Below are 22,818 nucleotides of genomic sequence, written 5' to 3' on the forward strand. Positions count from 1 at the left end.
TTCGCTCCAACTAATCATACTTTACCTGCATTACCTATCCCCCATAAAACGTGGTCAGACTCGCTAAAGTCTGGTAAAGCAACCTAAACTCAAACTTAAAGAAAACATATCAAACATTTAAAGGTAAAGATATATTATTCATCCATCGTCAAGTGATAGACGACGGAACAACGTCCTATGAGTCATTCATTTCAAGCATTCAAACATAAAGCATTTAGAAGCATTTCATCACTTAATATGCTATTCAACCTTAACTCACGTAATAAAGCATAATCTATATGCATACAAGTCATTGCATATATATAGGACATTCAGATCATTGCATCATTTTCATATGCATTCATAATTCTTATAAACAATAAGTCAAATCACATTTGACCATTCTAACGTAAAACACACGCACATACCTTATAAGTAATTTAGTTAGATATTCATGATACAATCAATCATTATACATAGGTGTGATATATTTACTCAGACAATCATTCGCAATGAAACTATGTAGGCGTGATGTAGCATTCACCTAATAAGTCAAAACTAGTCATTTGTAGGCGTGATGTGTCATTCACCTATACGCTAACATAAGCGTCACAATCGCAACATCATATCAAGATCTAAAATTAATAAGGATCTGATTATCATATCTGAGTTCAATATATAATCATGCTATAATAGAAAAGCCAAATTCATAGATTCATAACTGGCTATCTCAATCAACTCAGAAGATCATCACAATTCATCATAACATTTCATTTATTCATAATAAAGATTTACAAAATCTACGCCGGATCACCTGGTTTGAAAAATGTACAACCTCACAAGGAGTTACTGCCCTAGACGGATGGTCTGTCTGGTCTTGGACAATGCATTTCCTCGTAGAAATATACCGTCTTCGCGGGCTACCCGCTCTTGAACAATGCACTTCCTCACAGAGACTTACCGCTCTAGCCAGATTACTTGATCTGGTCATGCACACCCTCACAGAGAATCCTTTGGGAATAGTTCCTCAACGGGTACCATATCCAGTAAAAACTATTGTAATATATGCATCAATACAATTGACCACTCTCAGGGTCGATAGCCATCAACACGGGCATAAGCATGTATACAATCAAAGCATCACACCATACATCACTTCATATGGCATTAAAATTATAAAATCATATATTTAACCAATAAAGCTTCATGAACCAAAGTTCACTATTAAACTTAAACATTTATCGCATGCATGCATAATTTCATTTCACGTGGCATTTAAATCATATCATACATAAGCATATTATCTGTAATAACCTCAATTTTTGACAACTAATTGTTTAAGTTTATTGGAAAATAACGGGTATTTTTCTAAATTTGGGCCTCAGATCCACATTTCGGATCTAAGATCCATAAAGTGGTCTTTATATCCATATCTAAAATAAAACTAATAATAACAACAATAATAATAAATGAATGAAATTTTAATTTTTAAAATTAATCTGAGGATCCACAGTTGGATCCATTTGGATCCAACTTGTGGATCCATATCGTTGGGGTCGGGTTATGGGTCTCGGGTCCGGACCCGAGCCACACCCTGTATAAACAACCTTTTAAAGAAAGGGGCAACCCGATAAGGGTTGCCCGATAAAACAGTAACAAAAACAAGAAAGGGGGGCAGGGGGGGTTACGCAGGGCGTAACCAACCCCGTGCCTCTCGGCAAGAGGGGAGGAGGTTAGCCGATAAAGGGGGAGTGGTGAGGGGGTTCTTGCCCTCTACTCTCTCTCTCTCTCTCTCTCTCTCTCTCTCTCTCTCTCTCTCTCTCTCTCTGTGTGTGTGTGTGTGTACGCGCGCCGAAGGAAAGGAAGTCGCCGGCGAACTGCGACAACCAACAGCCACCACAGGCCACGACGAGTACTCCTTGTCACGGCAGCAGCAAGGAGCGTTAGCCGCGGCCCTGCCTACGCGTCTCCAGCCTTCGATCGCCGGAAAACCCATCGGAAAAAGGTACGGCTCTTCTTGGATTTGGGTGAGGGATCGAACCTGAGTTCGATTTCGGGTAGTGATTTGAGAGGTGGGGTTCTTGGCTGCCGGAAAACCTCAGATGGAAGGTATCGGGTTTTTCGGTGGCTGCGACCCAGATTTGGGGGTTTTCATGTATAACCCTAACCTGAAGGTGGGGTGGGGGTTATGGCTTCCAAAAACCCCACATCGACTGATTGCGGGTTTCGGCTGCCTAAAGGATCACGGATGGAAGAAAACCCCAAATCCAACCCTTGGGATATAGGTAGTGGGTTTTGGTGTTCTGCATATATGGATGTTCCATATGCACGATATTGTGGTGGAAAAAGTTTTCTATGGGATTTTGATGTTTCTGTCGGTGTTTTTATGATTTCCTGTTTGAATTCCACGATGCAGGAAGTATTGTTACAGATATTTGGTTCTTGGTGTGGAAATGAGAATTTCACGATATCATTGTCCATGCTAACTATAACTGAAATTGTAATTACCTGGTCCGATTAATTTACTTGCTTAAAATTATAGCAGGTGCAAACTTTTAAATGTTCGGAGTTTTCTTCATGTCCTGAGTATACTCCCATGCTTAAAAGTATCACGTGTTCTAAATTTTTATATTCAGATCTTTGTGTGTTAAATCCATAGTGGCTGATTTTATTTTTAATCTCGGTTTAGGTATGTTGTATTCTATGGACATGATTGAGTTTCATCAGTCTGTGTTCTGAAAGTTAATATTGAATTGAGTTTTGGTCTGAGAATGTGCAATTTGATGAATTGAAGTAGAATGAGTTTTAGTAAGGACAACTTGACAATCTTTAATTACGATTCAGCACGTATATAATTTCATCAATCAGGGTTCGGAACTGTAATTACGTTACATGGTAAAAACAAAAATATAAACACATGATTATGTACCTTTGATTAGACTACAATTTGCTCGGCAACATTTACTGTTACTGTTATCATGGATTGGGCTGCAATATATCACTTACTGATCAGCAACGGTTGGGTTAAAGATAGATTAAGTCTTTATTGAATTTATTTTGTATGTTGTTCATAATGCTAATATTGTTCATTCATGTTAGGTTGACATATGTGTTCATGTATGAAAGTTATAAGTTCTGCCCAGCAATATGTATATGTGGTTAATCTTGCTAAGCAGTGGTTCATTGTCTTGGTGATGCTATCATTACTGTGAGAATGTGTTGTCATTTAACTACCAAGTTATTGATATTTTTGTAAGCATGTATGCTTGATGAGTATGTGTAATTTATGTGCACACTCACACACTCAAAGGAGATATGCATTGGTTAATACACGTATGTGATGTACGTACCACACATAGTGAAAATGCATATGAATGAGTAATGACATGCATATATTTGGGTTTATGATTGCATAAGTGCATATGCTTTTGGCACTTGGGCTTAGTGTTATAAATAAAACACTACTTTTGTTTTGTGATGTGATGCCTCGATGGCCTAAATGGACCATCACCGGCCTGGAGAGTCGTGGGTTTGGTTTTCTTTCACATATGTTTTTGAACTGCATCACTAAAACCACATAAGATAGTTTGACACATTACTACACTGTTCTAGTTGTTTATACAGGCTGGAGTTCCGTAAGGGTCCCCGCAAGGGAGGATGCGGGTTTTCACTTTACTTTTGCATATGGTGTTGCAAACTTAAAGAATTAACTTTAATAAAAATATAATGAATAAGAACAGTGTAATATACATTCAGGGATATCTCATCTGGAGTATGAGAATCTTAGAGATCCGGTCTTGGGGAGACTGTGAGGATACAAAAACTCTGTGTGCTGTAATTTTGTCCCCTGAACCCGATATTGAGGTTCTTTTTCCTGGTCACGGTTTTAGGGAGAGTCCGCCACTTTACCCGGGAGTGGAGTGTTTGATACAGCTGTTGTTTATGGTACCAAGGAAGTGGCAGTTGTGGGTGTGGGGTGTCCCTTGTGTCCCCGACATTAGATGTGGATGTCTAATGTTCCGAAGGTGATTCGGTCGAGGGCTAAGTTGGAACCCAGTAATAAAATACAAATTGTGTGTTAAGCTACCCTGGGAACCTACTTGACCTCGGGAATTGTACCAATTTGGTGTATCCGCGGGCAATGGTAATTAAAAAGAGAAACATAAAGCTGCGTGCATTTAATAGAGCATGCATATGGAAAGATGAAACTTAAATGAAAGATAACAAAAGAAATCATGCATTGTACGTAATCATGCATTTTCCTGTTATGCATTAGATCATGCATGTTTGAATCATTCTTTATATCATGACATGATTTGGTGGTAGCATATGATTTACTTATGGAAATCATGCTGCAAGGTTGGGTTATTTAGTTATTAATATATGGTACTGTTTACTGTTCTTGACTGGTGAGCATATGTAATTGTTGGTAGGTATGGATATTTGAATGCTGCAAATTTTATATCTGCACTCACTAAAATCATTGCATGAAATCTTATCCATGTTCTTTGTCTCACCTAGTTTCTTTAGAAGTAGTTGTGCTCAGAATTTCGGTTCTAACAACCTACTTTGTTGGTTTTTCACAAGACATGGTGAACAGTGAGGCTGGACTGACTACTGGAAATGGATGAGAGTCATACTTGAGCTTGTCAGCTTCAGTAGGGGACATAGTGGCTTTATTTTTGCTTCTTTTAGTTTTTTTTAATTTCTGCAGTTGTTACTTCACTTTTGAGTTGTGTATGAGACTCTTATTGGTTCATTAATAAAAGAGTTTTAGTTGATTCTTATGGATGATGGTTGCAAGTTCGTTTGTGGTGGTTGGGCTATCTAATGAAAATTGGAACTTTGAGGACCCCGGATCTCTGGGAAGGTTTTCGCATTGGAAAAAAATCGCATTTTTAAAGGGTATGGATTGGGGTCGTTACATTATCCTACGCATCATATCATCGCCACAAAGAACATTGCACTTCGTAAATTGAACCACAAAGCATGCGTAAACAAAACATGAGTTCTATGCATGCATACGTCAACATGCATATTTCATAACACGAAGCAACTAAACCTCAACATACATAACTCCTACGTAGTTCGAAATTTGCACACACGATAAAAGTCATATGCATTTTTTACCACATGAATCGATATATCACCTTCGATATAATTGTATAAGGGTTGGTCAAAATCTCATTGACCATCCTACGTAGGAGTTATGTATGTTGAGATTTAGTTGCTTCGTGTTATGAAATGTGCACGTTTTGAACTTGTATGTCTTGTTTGCTTGAGACACATTTCATAACACGAAGCAACTAAACCTCAACATACATAACTCCTACGTAGTTCGAAATTTGCACACACGATAAAAGTCATGCATTTTTTACCACATGAATCGATATATCACCTTAGATATAATTGTATAAGGGTTGGTCAAAATCTCATTGACCATCCTACCGTATATCATACGCATATATTTCTCAAGCAAACAAGACATACAAGTTCAAAACAATTTATAACATTCGCATGCTTTCTTCTATACAAGAATAAATGAATCCATCATATGATAAGACAATATACATAACATTCACAGTATGCATCGAACACGACTTATTCATATTCATAATAGTTATATGGGCACCATGTATCAAATTCATTCAAACACACAAAGCAACATAGTATGCTCAAACCAAAGTATGATGACACACACATTGCATACATATTATACATTCATAAGCGCACAGGTATTCAAACCCACACACAGGTGTACCTACAGCAAACACACTCCATATTCCGCTAACTACAATCATGACAAACATGATCTCTGAACTACAATCACAAGAGTCCTAAATATCCATAACTAAGTGAAGTGTGTGAGCATAACTTGTATTTGCAATTCATTTAGATATTCAGTGCAACATCATGCTTACACAATTAGTGTCTAAACATGCTCTCTATAAGTTCAGTTAAGGTATCTTACCTTAATAATGTGAAGAACAATGAATCGAAACTCAAAAGACTGAGTTTCAAAGTCTGCAAAGATCGCTACCCAAGCAATACAACGAACCCTTCGTGTGCGATCGCAAATACCAAAAACTCAAAAAATACCAATTATAACAAGATTAGCCAAAAATAGCAAATTACCCTATAAATTATTACCAAGAGACAAATAACACACAAATACACTCTAATAATTTACAAACTCCATCAAAAATATTATTTAAATATAATATATATATATATATAAGTAATGATTTATAGCTCAAAATAGTTCTATAAATACAAATTATACCTTGATTGTCTTGAATGAACAAATGAATATGTAATAAATAAATAAATAAAATTCAAAAGCTAAAAACACATTTCTAATTTGGAGATAAAAAAATGAAGTTCTTTATTTATTAATAATCCTTAAAAATTAAGGGTTTTACATTGGATGTCAATAATGCATTCTTAAATGAGGATTTACAAAAGAAGATATATATGAAACTACCTCAAGGATACTCAGATCCAGAAGGCAGAGTTTGCAGGTTTTGTACGACTCCATGTGGTTTCAAACAAGCACCTCGAGCTTGGTTTGAGAAATTCAGTTCAGCAGTGAGGTCACTTGGTTTTAAGCCGAGTCATCATGATCTTGCTTTGTTTGTGTCTTCCTCTGCTCTTGAAAGTGTTAAAAGTGTAAAATGTAACATATGTAATATATATAAATAATATTATATTATATTATATTATTTATATATATTATTATATTTTTATTTTCTTTTTCTTTCCCTTTTTATTCTTTTTTAGTTATCTAGTTCATTTAGAACTAGATACTATAATCTAGTCAAGTCCCAACTAGAACTGACTAGAATATAGTCGTTGGACCTAGTCCAACAGCTCTCAAGGAGAGCTCTATCCTCTCCCTCTTGTATAAATAGGGGTAATCCCCCTCCATTGTAAATTAAGCTTTTTAAGCATTGCATGTGAGAAATAAAGAATTATTATTTTTATTGTGTTCATTCATTTATACCCTTTTATGGGTTGTGTTTGAGGTGTCTCCAATAGACACTCTTTGAGAGTTTCTCGTGCTTTTGTGGAAGACCACCACTTTATTACATGGTATCAGAGCCTTGAAGACTTTTAGATCTTGAAGAATTTTCACCTCGTTTTCCATGCCTCATTTGTAAAGGGTGATTCATCCTCTTGTTTGTGACTCAAGTGACATTTTTTGAAGAAAGAAAGCATTTTGAGGAAGCTTGGCTACAAAAATTTGTGATTGTGCTCATTCTTCTCCTCTCTTATCTTTCTCTCTCTCGTTTTTCTTCTCTCATCTATTCTTTTCTTTTCTCACCTTTGTAAAAGATGAATGAGAATGATAAGATCACCATTGTACCCATGAAATTAAATGACCAACTATGTGATCTGGGCTTCAATCATGAAGCACCACATTTGGGAAAAAAGGTTGTGGAGTATAATGAATGGTTTCGATTCGAAACCGAAACTTATTCTCACAAAAGTTGATAATGACAAAGAAGTACCTCTCACAGAAGGAGAGAAAAATAAGGCCTTGGCGACCTATGAGAAAAAATAGAAAGAGTGGAGGATAGGGCACTCCAAAATTATGTCATGGCTAATTAATAGCGTTGACGTTAATAAATGCTCTAGTCTTGCTAAATTTGAGCATGGCGATAAAGCTTGGGAATATCTTAGAAATATGTATTCCCTTAAAGATATTGTACGTGTGTGCAACTTGCAAGACAAAGTCCAGACAATGACTCAAAAGGACATGAGTTATCCGAACTTTGGGAGAAATTGACTTTTCTTTAACCAAAATGGCATTGTTCTGAAGATATCGAGCTTTGCCAAAAGTAGCTCGATATGAAACAATTTTATCAGTTTATAAACGGTTTGAAGACCGGAATTTGAGTTGACCAAATCGGCTCTTTTACGTCGAGGTAAGGTTCTCTCTATCATTGATACTATAGAGGAACTGGCTATGAAGGAAAACAGACTTAGGAAGAATACTCCAAAACCTGAAGATGATTCTGTTCTAGCTGTGTCTAGACCAGATAACTATATGCGCACTTATAGGCCACCTCATTTTGGTAGACAAAATGATGATTTTGACAAACTAAAAGACATTTGCCACCATTTTCATGAGTGGAGGCACTATAGGCCTCAATGTCCAAAACTAAAAAGAAGAGAAGAAAAGAAAGTTGCATATGTCATATCGGAATTAAAAAACCAAGATGCACCAGTGTCTATGGCTCAATTAATGGAGATCCTTCAACCTCTTCTCAAAAGAGCATCCTCCTCAACTAAAGTCTCAACTGGGGCAGTTGTTTCATCATTCTCCGATCCTAGTAACCTTCCTTAGCTCCTTGACTCTGGTGCTTCTTTTCATATGACTCCAATATCAATAGCTTATCTGAATGTCTTAAAAATAACTCAAGTGTGTCAAAAGTTTTGACAACTGATGGTACATCTCTTGAAATAGAAGGAATACAAAATTTTGAAAATCTTCATAAAACTAAAAAAAATTATATCCCAAAAGTTAGATATATTCATAAACTAAATTTAAACCTTTTATCTGTTTCTCAAATAACTGATTATAGGTGTAATATCTCCTTATATTCTCATGGTTGTTGGGCACAAGGAAGCTAATTGGGGAAGGCCATAGAGAAGAACTCTATTACATAGATTTTTTGGAATTGCCTTACAATGCTTTCCGTTACAATGTTCAGAAACTAGAGTTTGATTTATGACACAAAAGACTTGGTCATTCTCATATATCTAAAATTCAACATTTTTCAAGTTTAGGAAAATTTTGTAATTCTAAAAGTTTTACTTATAAAGATTGTATCATTGACAAAATGAAAAGATTATCATTTCATGATAGAACTTTTGTTTCCTCTAGACCACTTGAATTAATACATTCAGATATTTGGGGTCCTGCACCAGTCATTTCAATTGGTGGATATACATATTATGTAATTTTTGTCGATGACTTTTCTAGGCATACTTGAATTTACTTCCTTAAGCATAAATCTTAAGTTTTTTTTACACTTTCAAACATTTCATAAAATGGTTAAAAATAAATTTTAAAATGATATTTTCATTTTTTGTACTGATTCAAGGAGAGAATTTATGTCCAAAGAATTCAAAGACTATCTCAACTTATATGGCATCACACATCAAAGATCTTGTCCACATACACCACAACAAAATAGTCTGGCCAAACGTAAACATCGACACATCATGGAAACCACTAGGACTTTATTAATAGAAAATCAAGTTTCAAAAGAATTTTGGGTAGAAACTGCATTAACTGTTGCCTATCTTATTAATCGAATGCCATCTTCTTCTTTGAAAAATATAACTCCAATTGAAAAACTTGTTAATTTATCTCTTGATTACTCTAGATTAAGAGTCTTTGGATGCAAATGATTTGTTTTCACCAACAAGAATGACAAACTCTCTACTCATGTGATTTCTTGTGCCTTCTTAGGATATGCTGATAATAAAAAAGGCTATAAGTATTTTGATTTTCAAAAGAAAAATTATATGTATCAAGAAATGTATCTTTTCTAGAAAAGGAAAGTTTCTTTGAATTTGAAAAACCCAAGGAAGTCACTAAATATTTCTTTTTTAATAGATTTGACTTCACAATCTAATGAATGTGATTTTAACAATGATCAAAGTACTATTGATTTTGAACATAATGTTGATAATGAAGAGCAAACTCATAGGGACGTTAGTCTACAATACTTAAAATGTAGAGAATCAAATCTTTCATGTGCATTAGAAAAATATTCCAAAATACCAACCAGAATTTCTAGACTTCCTGAAAAATTTGTGTCATACGAATCTTTTTCACCCACATACAGAGCAGTTATTACATTAATACAATCATATGTAGAACCGCCATCCTATTCTCAAGCCAAAAATCATATAGAATAGATAGAAGACATGAAGGCAAAATTGGACGCATTAGAAAAGGCTAACACTTGAACTATTCAAGATATTCATCTAGATAAGAAACCTATAGGCTGTCGATGGGTTTACAAAGTCAAAACCAAGAGTGATGAAACACTTGAAAGATATAAAGCCCAATTAATGGCCAAAGGGTATGCCCAGGAGTATGACATCGATTATGAAGAAACTTTTGCCCCAATTGCTCAAATGACCACTGTCAAAACATTAATAACCTTAGCCTCCATTAGAAAATAACTCATATTTCAGATGGATGTCAAAAATGTTTTGTCAATGAAAATCTAGTTGAAGAAGTGTACATGAAAGCCACACCTGGAATTAGAATCCCTAAGGGTAAAGCTCTTCGTTTAGAAAAAGCTCTTACGGTCTTAAACAAGCACCAAAAGCTGAGTATGATAGGCTTAGTCATGTTATGCTTTATATTGGTTTTCAATCTTGTTTGACTGACACTGTTTTGTTTATTAAGAATTATGATGCAGGGATTATTGTTCTCCTTCTCTATATGGATGACATGATCATTACCGGAAGTGATAAACAGGGAGTTGAAAACATCAAAAAACTTCTTAAAACTTGTTTTGAAATAATTGATTTAGGTTTATGAAGATATTTTTTAGGAATTGAAGTTGCTTATTCCCTTCGAGGGTATTTGATATCTCAATCTAAATTTGCCTTTGATGTTGTTTTCAGGTTTGGAATAACAGATGATAAGAAAGTAGACACTTCAGAAGTTGTCAAGGTTAAAATGAGAATTGATAATGGAGAACTTCTTGATGATCCCACTCCTTACAGAAAACTTTCCTATCTTTTCATTAATAGGCCAGATATAGCACACGCTGTACACACAGCTAGCAAATTTCAGCATACTCCCACCTTTATTCACATGTGAGCGATTTTGTGTATTATTAGATACATAAAGTCCTCTCTTTTACGAAGCCTCTTCTTGTCTGCTTCATCGTCATTAGATTTAATTGCCTATACTGATGCTGACTAGGAAGGTGATCCCAATAATAAACATTCAACCACAGGTTTTTGTGTTTTCTTAGGTGAATCCTTAATTTTGTGGAGGTGCAAAAAACAGCAAGTCTCTCTCCTCCACCGAAGCGGAATATAAAGCCATGACGACCACGACAATGGAAGTAGTTTGGCTCAGACGTCTGCTAACTGACATGGGAGCTAAAGCAACACAAGCTTCAAGAATGTACTGTGACAACAAGAGTGTGATCTATATTGCCAACAAACAGACATTTCATGAACGCACCAAATATATTGAGATGAACTGTCACTATGTCAGAGAGGAATATCTACATGGAACCATTGATCTGCCATATATTACATCAGAATATTAATTAGCGGACTTCTTCACCAAACCTCTTGCTGCTCCCAGATTTCACTTCTTCTTAAACAAACTTTCGCTCTTTGTACCGTAAGTTTGAGGGAGAGTGTTAAAGTGTAAAATGTAATATATATAATATATATAAATAATATTATTTTATATTTTATATTTTATATTTTCTTTTTCTTTCCCTTTTTATTTTTTATTAGTTATCTAGTTCATTTAGAACTAGATACTATAATCTAGTCAAGTCCCAACTAGGACCTGACTAAAATATAGTCATTGGACCTAGTCCAACGGCTATATTTAGAGAGCTCTCCTTCACTCCTCGCCCTCTTGTATAAACAAGGGTAATCCCCCTCCATTATAAATTAAGTTTTAAGGCATTTCTTGTGAGAAATAAAGAATTATTATTTTTATTGTGTTCTTTCATTTATACCCTTTTATGGGTTGTGTTTGAGGTGTCTCTGATAGAAACTCTTTGAGAGTTTCTCATGCTTTTATGGAAGACTACCACTTCATTACAGGAAGATGTATATTGCTTCTTTATGTAAATGATATGGTTCTCACTGGAGATGACATAAAGAAGACAGAAGAGATAAAAAAAAAACTAGCCAATATGTTTGAGATGAAAGACTTGGGGCGTTTAAAGTATTTCCTTGGGCTTGCGATGGCCTACTCCCCGAGATGACTATACTTATCCTAACACAAGTCATTGGCATTGTAATAGTGCACTATCATTTCATTACATATGTTACAGATTTGGTTATAAAAACAAGATTGACTGATGACTATAAAAGAAGTAAATTCCACCATGGATGCAAATTTGAAGATGAGGACAATTGATGGTGTTGAGCTAGAGGATCGCTAGAGGATCCTGCAGTATACAGACAGTTAGTTGGGAGCCTTATATATTTGACTATATCCATACCAGAGATAACTTATGCAGTTCATGTAATGAGTCAATTTATGAGTGATCTCATATCAATGCACTTGGCAGTTGTACTCAGGATCATCAGGTATGTCAGAGATTTTATACACTATGACATGTTTTTCTCATCTTCGTCTAACAAAGAGTTGAGAGCCTTCTGTGATATTGATTTTGAAGGCTCCACTAGAGATCGACTTTCCACTACAGGATTTTGTGTTTTTCTTTAAAACTCCCTAATCTCGTAGAAGAGCAATAAGCATCAAAGGGTTGCATTATCCACAACAGAAGCAGAATACAAAACCATGGCTTAAGTCGTGGTTGAGATTATTTGGATTTGATGGTTGTTAAAGGAATTGAGAATTCCATGTGAAAAGAAAACTCAACTATATTGTGACAATATGAGCGCTATTCATGTTGCAAAGAATCCAGAGTTTCCCGAGCGCACTAAGCATGTTGAAATAGATTGTCATTATACAAGAAAGGCTTATGAGGATGGGATTATAGCTTTAGAACATGTTAGCTCAAAGAATCACATTGCAAATGTGTTTACAAAAAGTCTTTCTCCTTTGCATTTCAGTTCCTTTTTTTCCAAACTTGGAATGATTCCTTTACTTCCTTCCAAGTTTGAAGGGAGTATTGAAAATCCGTATAATGTGTATTATAAAAATATGTAAAGTATCTTTTAGGGTACTATATACATACCCTATAAAAGAGGGGTATACTAGTCTTTTATCTATTTTTCTTTTTGATATCTTAAGGGGGTCGACCCTTTAGTCGTAAGTGAACTTTATTCACGATATGCAATAGACGTGGACTTGTGTTCCCTCTTGTTTTGGTGTTGAGCTTCCTCTAACTCTATAACTTCTTGTGTCTTTGGTCTTCTAACAAGAGCCATGCTTCATGATGTACCTATTGCTATTATTCCTGGAAAAAAAAAAGGTTGACCCCAGCCAAGAAGATGCTCCATAAGAAGTCAAACGGTAGAGAGAGAGAGAGAGAGAAAGAGAGATGAAGCCTGAAGTGCAGAGAGACTGAGATGAAGCTTGAAGTGCAGAGAGAGAGAAGGTTAGACGGTTAGGAACAATTAAGAGGAAAAGTTTCCTAAAATCTAGGCACTCACATATGGGAAAGGTATATGGGTAGCATGGTCATTTTAAAAAATACATAACAGAATTTATTATAGGTAACTAAACTAGGTGTCATTTGATTAACCAAGGTAAAAACTTTGGTGGGAAATCGCAAAGTCTGAAACTTTTGGTGTGCGCATGAATTAGATAGAAAAGTTCGAGGGATATTTTGTAAATTTCCCTTTTTATTTTCACATGCTGAGATTTTTTGGACTTATCAAAATAACCTATCTTTAATATCCAAACGTTTTACCTTGCCAAGATTGATATATGTGATTATGCTACAATTTATTACCAACTTGATGAAAGTGTAAGCCTCTGTGTGTGTGTGTGTCTACAGACGTGAGATCTTTCCAACATACGAAAAACACATTACTATCTCAAACCACCATACTCCACAGCAAAATGAACCAGAGAAGACAAAAAAATTGACATTTTGGAGGGGGGGACACTTGTACTTTACTTTTGCTAAGTGCTACAAGAAGGAATTAGGCCCTCACTGCCACCTATCTAATCAACAAGACGCTGTACAATATTATGAAGGGTAAACATCTTATCAGGTTAATATGCCTAAACACTTCTTTATTTTTTGTTTCTGTTAGGCGTTCAATGAATCGAGGAATGTTGGAGGCCCTGGAAAAAAACAGGATTCATATTTTGGATTTCCCAGAACCCTAGACTCAAGAAGGTTGCACAAAGTGCAAAGATTTTGCCAAATACACCTCCCCTTTTTTCACATATCCAAATCTCTGTAGAAATCTGTATTTGAAATTTCCCTATATCTCAGCCTTTTTGCAACCCATATAGCAAAGCACCAGCAATCACTTGAGAAAACCTAAGCGGTTTCAGTGATCCCAATGTGGTGAAAAGCGTTGAGGCATAGCGAAGCGCTCCACCAAAAACTGAGGCGAGGCTTAAAGCTTAAGCCTCAAAAAAAAATTTGAAAACTTAAAAAATACTTTAAAAATATCTAAAAATACAAATAAATAATAAAAAAGTTTTGTTTATAAAGCAACAACCAATAAAATAAAAAAACTCAAATAAATACCAAAAAATTTATTATACATAATTACTTTTTCCTAACACATAATTATACAAAAAATTATTGGTTTTTATTTTATAAATGAGTTCCACGAAAAAAACTATCCAGGATATTCATTACCCTAACTATCTTCTCTACCATCAATGCTCAGTTTGGTTTTAGACTTACCAACCTAACATCCTATGGACTAGGGATGCAAATGGATTTGATACCGTCAAATATCCAATTCAAGTCTGGCATATTATTTCCATATTTGAATCATTCAAGTAAGATCCAAACATGCATTCAGATTGGACTCCGAATCACTTAGTTGGTTCATGTTTGGATTCATATGGGATTTTATTTTAGGGATCAAATCTAATCAAATCTTAATCCAATTATAATTGAACGTGGTTTTGGCTTACAGAATTGGGTTATGCATATGAGTTCATTTTTTATGCAGTGGTGCTGCATGCTTAGCATCCATCTCCACTGTTGATGACCATCCATCTCAATGTATGTCAGAAAGACACATCGACGCATGAGCAGGTTCGACTCGCAAGTTTGAAAATGTTTTGAAAAATAAGATATGAGGACACAATTTTTTAAAGTTTTTAATTAATAAAAAACTATTTTTTGTTATTTTAATGTTAAAAATTCATTTTATTAAAATAATAATAAATAATGCATTTTAATGTTTTGAAAATGCATTTTTTTTTGTCATTTACGCCTTAGACATGCGCCTCAGGGCACAAAGGGCCTCACCTCAAGGCGAGGCGTGCTTTTTGCGCCTTGAGGCGCAATTTTAACAACACTGAGTGATCCCAAAACAGGTGAGGTGTTTGCCAAGTCTCCCCTTGTCCCTCTCGTCAACTCTCCATTCTCAGTGCTTCCTAATCTCCCTAGCTCTCAGGATCCAAACAGGCCCTTAAAATCTTCAATTTTGTTTGTCCATATCTAAATGGAATTGACCATGAAAAATTGATCCCTGGAATATCTAAGCACGTGTACCAGATTGCTGATCAGCGCATAGTTCCACCTCTAGGAGAATATGTCTTCACAATTCACACAGTGGCATGATTCTGGGACAAGTTCTATTGCCCTTTTAGTAGTGAAAATGAGTAGAAAAGAACCAGATCCACATTTTGATAGCATGCTCAGTTAGACAATAGTCACGCCAAATTTTGAGGCTACTGAGGACTTGGAAGACTAGACGACCCATTTCAAAGGGGAAGGAAATGTTTTTCCACTTCTCACACATCCACTGTGAAGGGATGACCCAGTTCAGACATTCTATCTGATAACATAATCTCCCTATTTCCTTGGGCATAGGAAAGAGACCATGTAAATCTCATCCTTTAAGCCATTCCATTTCCTATCAGTTGGAATCAGAGTCTTAGATGGCTTTTGCAACCAAATGTGACACCATTTCCGTCCCAATTGGGGAAATGCTGTGATGAGCAAAACAGAGGTTTAGAGCATGACTTGGACTTTGAACACCTTGATCTCAAGGAAAAGGTTGTCTGGTGTAACTATGTGTTCTACCAAACTCGAGCTTGGTAGGAGTTAGAGCCCATGGGAAGATATAAAAGCAAAGATGGTGGCCACGTAGATTTTGAAAGCTATTCACAACATTTAGCTGAGTGCTGCTCATATCTTGCTTGCCCTTGCTACACACCAATACTGGTCCTTAGTGATGCAGGTCTTCATCTCATAGTCACCTAAAACAATGAAGAAATTTGGAGCATAGCAGAAGACGACTGAAGAAGAATACACAAGATTTTCACATACATATGACAAAAATTAACCAGGACAAAAACAAAGTATTGCAAGGCACAATTAAAAAAAAACATAAGATTTCTCATTCTTCAGAATTCTATACCTCTTTTTCAAGTTTCCATTGAGTTGATGCAAGGGATTTTGCCAGCTCAGCATTTGTAGTCTGCAACATGTTTACTTCAGCAAGAGATAAGAATAAATATAATGACACTACTAATTCTGTGAATTGAAAAAAATAGAACTGTAACAAGATTAAAGATGAACGAAGCAAATGAACAAAAATGACATCAATCAGGTGAAAAGACCTCTAGTTTAACCAAACAAGCCATGGCTTCCATTCTGGTGCTATTATGTTTCTGTTTCTCTAGTTCAACGGCTTCCATGACTTCCTCCATGTTTGATTGCAATGCTGAAGCCTGGCAACATAGAAGACATGAGTGTAGAAATGCCTAAAATAAGAGATAAAAAGTTGGAAAACTGAGGAAAAGAAAAAGAGGAGGTTCCCCTTAGATAATAAAATGATAAAGAAGCTGATCCCAGAATAATAAGTAGAACAACATATATTTTAACCTCTTGGGCTTGTTGTTTTTCTCGTTCTTCCAAGATTTTCTCTAAACTCAGCTTTTCTCCTTCCAACCTGGCCAAAATGTTCTCATGCTCTTTTATAGCTTCAATTGCTCTAGCAGCTGCTGCTTCAGCAATCATTCGTTCCTTCCTCTTTCTCTCCTCTCTCCTACTGATGCGTTCATTTTCGGAATCAGATGTTGAAGCCGATTCAGTTTCTGATAAGGATCTCTCCTCGCTCTCTGAAGAACCCTCCGAGCTTGGATGCAATTTTTGTGTGATTATGCTAGGTGATCCATCAGAATGTCTCTGTTGGTTATGAAGTGTGGGATTCTCTGCATTCGAATCAGACACACTTCTTCCAGCAGTAAACATATGACCATCACCATTTTCTTGAACTTTTATGCCTGGGAGTTCACTGACCAAAGGATCATGTTTTTCGACAGTGGAACTGTGTGTATCCTCCTTTCTTTCCAATTCCTTTGTGATGCTTTTCTCTGAGATTGCTTGAGAAGTAAGGCTTAGATCATCCAATCTTACACCTGAACTAATTGCATCTTGATCTACAAAAGCACCATCTTCTGAGCTGACTATTTTATTAGTCATCTCAGAATGGGGTTTTTGTACATCATGGTAGTCAGAGATTATGTTGGCTTCCACAGCTTGTGATACCCTGATAGAATCTTTTCTTAGATCCACAGATGAATTATCACCATCAGCAATATCATCCTTTTCTGTCATAGCCACACGACCAGGAGATACCCTATTGTCATTGACAAATCTTCTTTGAGAAGAATGCAAACCATCTGACATCTTGGAGGAAAAGGTTGCAGGCCTACTAGAATCGACATCCATCTTGGCCAAAACCTCATCAGTAGAAGTAAATAAACCACGACTCTGCTTGCCAAAATCTGAAACCAAGACATCATGGTCTGACTTTTTCTCGGTTGGGACTTCCAAAACCTTCACTGACTTGGAATCAAGAGAGGAGCGCTTATGAGCCTTTTTTGCCTCTAAGAGTGCCGAATCAATCTGAGTATGTTTAGGACCAGCACCAAGAAAAGTAGCACTTTGATTCTGACTATATCTTTGACTTTTCTTAGTGCCATTTGCAGTGTATCTATCAGGAGTAACATTTGAATTGCCAGACACAGGGATCGACTTGGGAGAGCCAAGGAGCTCCGTCCAGTCCCCATCGTTCGGAACTCGATTGGAAGACACCGGCGGGGGCTTCGTAGGTTTGGCTATGCTTTCAGGTTTCTTTTTCCTCCTATTTTTCTCCAAATCAAGTGCTTTTGGCAAATCATTGGGTTTTTTCTCACGGTTCTTCTTGAGTTGTTCCGTCAAGGGATCCGTCTCTGTTTTCCTAAGAAGTTCATCATTCACTGCCTCAGATCGGGATTTATCATTCTTTCCGAGCGATTCTGCTGCCTGCTGATCAATCTAACAAACAAAATCCCAAACCTCACAAAAGTCAACAATTAAAAAACAGCACTCACGAACCAAACAATTCTTTCACAACCAAATTTACCCAACCGAAGAATTAACACATCAACCATTCCAAAAAATTCAGACCCCCAAAAACAAAATCAATTAGTAACCACACCCATCATTCCAAATCAACCCACATCTCAATCCCCAGACACCCTAACTCCTATAAAAGAGCACCACAAAACCTGATAATTCAAAAGCAACATCAAGCTCCGAAAAAAAACAATAAAAAAATTAAGCTGTTCCATTACATTTTTCTCCATAACCAAAAAAATAAAACCAAAAAACAGATCCCTATAATCAAATTCAATTCCGGAAACCGATCAAACATCAATGGAAACGAAAAGCACACGAAAAACTCTTAAACCGTAAAATCACCACTCACCGATTCACTCAAATTCACAAACCCCGAAAAAACCAAACACCCATTTTAGAAATTCCCACTGGAAGAAGAAATTGAGTCATAAAACAAGGAGTTAGCGGAAATTCAACGGAAATTTACCCGGCAAAAAGGAAAAATAAGAGAAATACCTGTTGGAGGAGAGATTCTGCCACTTTGAGCTTGGAAGAAAGCCAATTCGCCATCTGAGTGAAGTGTTTTTTAGGTCCCCACAGATCCAGCAATCACAGACTCCGCCATTACCGCCAACCTCTGAGAGACTCTTCTCAAATCAAGGACTCTTTATTCCCCTTTTCCTCTGTTTTTCCGAAATTTGCCTAAATTTTTATAAATGACTGAATCTGCCCCTAAATTAAAGAAATTGGCAGAAATGTCCCGAATGAGAAATAATAGTGATTCTGTGACAACGAAAAAGTCCTTGACATCAAGCCTTAATCGCCATGCTGCAACCTTTGTGAAAATTGAAAGTTTGAGATTAACATGGCGGCGACAAAACAGTCATCCTTATTTTTCAAACTCAACCGTTCACGACTGAATTATTTCTACACAGATTTGCTGCCGTATTGAGGGTATGCTTTGGGTCCGTGTCCTATCAATCCAAATCCATATAAATGCTAGATATGGCTGTCAACTGGTCGGGTTTGTATCGGGTACCTGACCAGACCTGAACCTGAATTCTCAGGTATGGGCATGAAAGGCGCCGATCCGAATAATAATAACATTCGGGTCGTCTCCAGCAATATGCAGGCTGGGTTTGGGACATGATTTTACCGGGTACCCGACCTGACTCGGCTTTTTTGGTGGACATGATTTTAATAAAATTAAATTTTTAAAACTATGCAGTTCTGAGTTTGGGATTTCATTTTTGTGACCAAGCAAAACCCGAACCTCGCAATTTGTTATTTGGGAGTGTTCGGGTATACCCTGATGGGTCGGGTACGCAACCCATTGATAGTGTCTGGGTACTTGATGGGCTTTTGGGTATGCGGCCCGAGATAGGCGCAGCTTCTAACCTGATTAAAGTTGGGCCCATCCTGGCCCAATTATCAGCTAAATGGACCCAAATCTGACATTATCCAATTCAAAATTATATAGGTCCAACCTGATCAGCTGAACTGGGCTAAAGGGTCCAGCAGGAGCCTGATTATATCTGGGCTGGTCTTATGTCAAGCTTGGGTTTGGGTCAGGCCTATCGGGCCATAATCAGGCTGAGCTGACCTAATGTCCATCCGTACAGATATCGGTGATATTTTATCTCAACATTTTTTAAAGTGTTCACATAAAATGCAGCGCCGCTGCATCATGCATCACCTACACAGCCACCCACATGTTGAGAAATGTTGAGATGGTTGGCTATCAGCGGCGCTGCATAAAAAGTACTCTTTTTTAAAACATCACAATTTTTATCATGATGTTACGTGTTCTAAAAAAAATGATATTTTCGAAATGTTGAAAATACTGCATTTTTACACAATATTAATGCAATAAACATTTTCATATTTATACGCTTTTTATATGGATTTTGTATAGTTTATGTTGATATTTTCCATTTTTTTTCTAAAAACAAAATGTTAGAATTTGTAGTGGGATTTGTAGGATAACGAATTTATGATATTGCGTCCGATCAAACCCAAACTTGGTAAAGAATGTGAACGAAGATATTACTTTAGTTCTGATGTAGATCTGTAGGGATATGATTGGGTAGCCCCAAGGGGGTTTGGGGTAGTGTAGTGTAGTGTAGGGTGGACATCGCCGGCCGTCCAGCCCGCTAATAGATAGGGCAGGCCCAGCCCATTTACTATCGGGTCGGGTTTTGGACCGGTTCTTAACGGGCTTGGGTTTGAAAAGAGGCCTATTGACCTAACGGGCCAATGTGAAGTGGGCCAAGTTCTGGCATACCCAAATAAGATGATTTCTACACAAAACAATCCTAGTCAAGTGTGTGTGCAATTAATGTGATTTGGTGCAATTAATTATCTTTCTCCTAAAATTAGTGTAATTAATTAAGTAATTAAAAAGTTCGTATATAACCAAGTTACCATGTGATTTCTAGTTTTCATAAAAAAAAATGATGTTACCATATTTTTTATTTTTTATAACTCAAGTCCATCGGGCTGACCCGGCCCCGGCCCCGGCCCCGCTAATAAACCGGGCTGGGTTTCGGCCCTGTTCCTTACAAGCTCAGGCCTAAAATCCTGGCCCAAACCCAGCTAATCGGGGCCGCCAGGCTCTTCAAGGGCGGTCCAGGCTCAATTCCTGTGAGCGTCACTCCCTTGCACAAGCTGACATCCAACGTAGGCCCTGTGTCGAGGGTCCTGGCCTCAGAGTTTTATGCCTTGGAGACAACGACCATAGGTATTGCAGGCTAAGAGCCAAATCTTCAATCCCACACTGTTTCTTTGAGTTATGCCAAAATAAGGATATGATTAGGTAAGTAGGCCTCTACCCAACCCTGACTCAGTATCAAATAGTAGATCCATGTGCGTCACATATCTAATAAATCCAGGTTTTGGTTCTACATAGATCCGAAGGGTTTGCATTGTTGATTTGTTGCCGCTAGGGATGGCGGTGGGGCGGGGCGGGGCGGGGGACAAGGTTTCCACCCCCGCCCCGCCTCCGCTGCGGGGATGGATTTTATCCTCCACCCCCGCCTTCATCCCCGTTTCATGTCCTCCACCCCGCCCTGTTCCCGTCCCCGCCCCGTCCCCGTTTCCGCCTTCATCCCCGTTTCATGTCCTCCACCACGATCGACGCAGTCTGCGCCCGGTATGCCTCCTCGAAGGCGGAGTTGAACCGCCTGAAAGCCCGCCTCGCGCTTTCGGCATCGATCACCACCGGCATCTCCGCCATGGCCGCCACGACCTCGCTCCACGCCATGCGCTCGTAGTTAGCGACGTACTGCCGAAGCTTCTTGGTGTGCATTTGCACCCAAGCGTCGCCGAGGACGAGTCGGAGATCGGAGCTCTGCACCTTAACGATGATGTACTGAAGATTGTTCGTAAGGAAGAGGTAGGAGAGGGGTACGTCTCGGTAGAGCTCCGCCCTCCCGTCGAGCTTGCAGAGGAGGCTGAGTATGAGGGTGGAGGCCTCCCCCTGCGATGACCAACGGTGGTCGGCGACGGCCCGGCTACAATGATAATGCGGATGGGGAAGGGGAAGAGGCGACGGCCCGGCTCGACGGCTCCAGGGTTAGAAAATTAGGGAAGGGAGTTAGGGTTAGTAAACAGTAAAAATATAAAGGGTTGGGGGCGGGGATGGGGCGGGGCGGGGAGGGGCCGGGACGGGGATGGGCCGGGGCCGTGGCGGGGATGGGACGGGGTGGGGCGGGGGAATGTGCCATACCATCCCCGCCTCCACCCCCGGACGGGGATGGATTTTAACCTTCGTCCCCGCCTCCATCCCCGTTTCATACCCTTCATCCCCGGTCCAAACGGGGCGAGGCGGGGCGGGGCCCCGCTTTCCCCCGGTCCACTGCCATCCCTAATTGCCGCAGCCATCAGAGGGTATTTTAGTAATTTGAAGCGAAACTTGCCGTTATCGTCGTTTCGATAAGACCTGCACCCTGTGGCGTAGAAGTAGAACGATTTATCTAACGTGGGAGACTGGGCATACGTGCGATACGGACAGCATAGAGTGGAGGATTTGCTTGGTTTGGTGCAACTGCATTTTGAAAGGCAAAGGAATTTTTGTTTAATTTTATTTTTAAATTTGACGGTTCCGGAACTACTAAGTATGTCCTATTTGCTAATTGGGCTGGACACGCAAGATCCAAGATTCATATTCCAGACCTATAACCAACCCCATACCCAATTAATATCCAGAATTAATACTCGAGAAATAAAGATTTTTTCTTGCCACCGAATTCAGACCCCAACCTAGTCCTACCTAAGACACATCAGATCCGGCTTTGATCCACTTGGATCTGGCTCAGGTCTCAGCCCATGACAGTAGGGATGAAGGATTGGGTTCAGTTGGGATCCCAATTTGAAATCTGATACCTAGTTCTAAGAGCAGATCCTCTCCATCAAGCTTCAAGGTACAGAATCCTTTCTCTTGAAAAAATGATCTCAAAAAACTTTTGACTCTTTGGGATTCTTGAGGGAGTATTTGCAATTTGCATCATGGGAAAAGAAAAAAAAACATATTATAGAAAAGGAAAAATTAATGGCCGAACTTTTGCCCCTAATTTCAAAAAATGGGCCTCACATTTCTAAAATTCCCAATGTG

At 38.0% G+C, this 22,818-nt stretch overlaps 1 protein-coding gene across 3 annotated transcripts in view; it reads right to left on the reverse strand.

The window, feature by feature from the left end:
* The window catches only part of LOC149816147 (uncharacterized), a 45,986-nt gene extending 27,083 nt beyond the window's left edge, over positions 1-18,903 (reverse strand). For all 3 annotated transcript variants that reach the window (XM_089987342.1, XM_089987344.1, XM_089987345.1), the window contains exons 1-4: positions 18,723-18,903; positions 16,707-18,143; positions 16,442-16,552; positions 16,240-16,299 (exon numbers count right to left, since the gene is read on the reverse strand). In XM_089987342.1, coding sequence (XP_089843468.1) covers positions 16,240-16,299; positions 16,442-16,552; positions 16,707-18,143; positions 18,723-18,776 — 1,662 coding nt within the window. In that variant the 5' untranslated portion in view covers positions 18,777-18,903. The remainder of the gene's footprint in view (positions 1-16,239; positions 16,300-16,441; positions 16,553-16,706; positions 18,144-18,722) is intronic.
* Positions 18,904-22,818: the final 3,915 nt, after the last annotated feature.

The sequence above is a fragment of the Nuphar pumila genome, chromosome 14, assembly GCF_984573655.1.
Source record: "Nuphar pumila chromosome 14, dmNupPumi1.hap1.1, whole genome shotgun sequence".
In the NCBI taxonomy this organism is placed as follows: domain Eukaryota; kingdom Viridiplantae; phylum Streptophyta; class Magnoliopsida; order Nymphaeales; family Nymphaeaceae; genus Nuphar; species Nuphar pumila.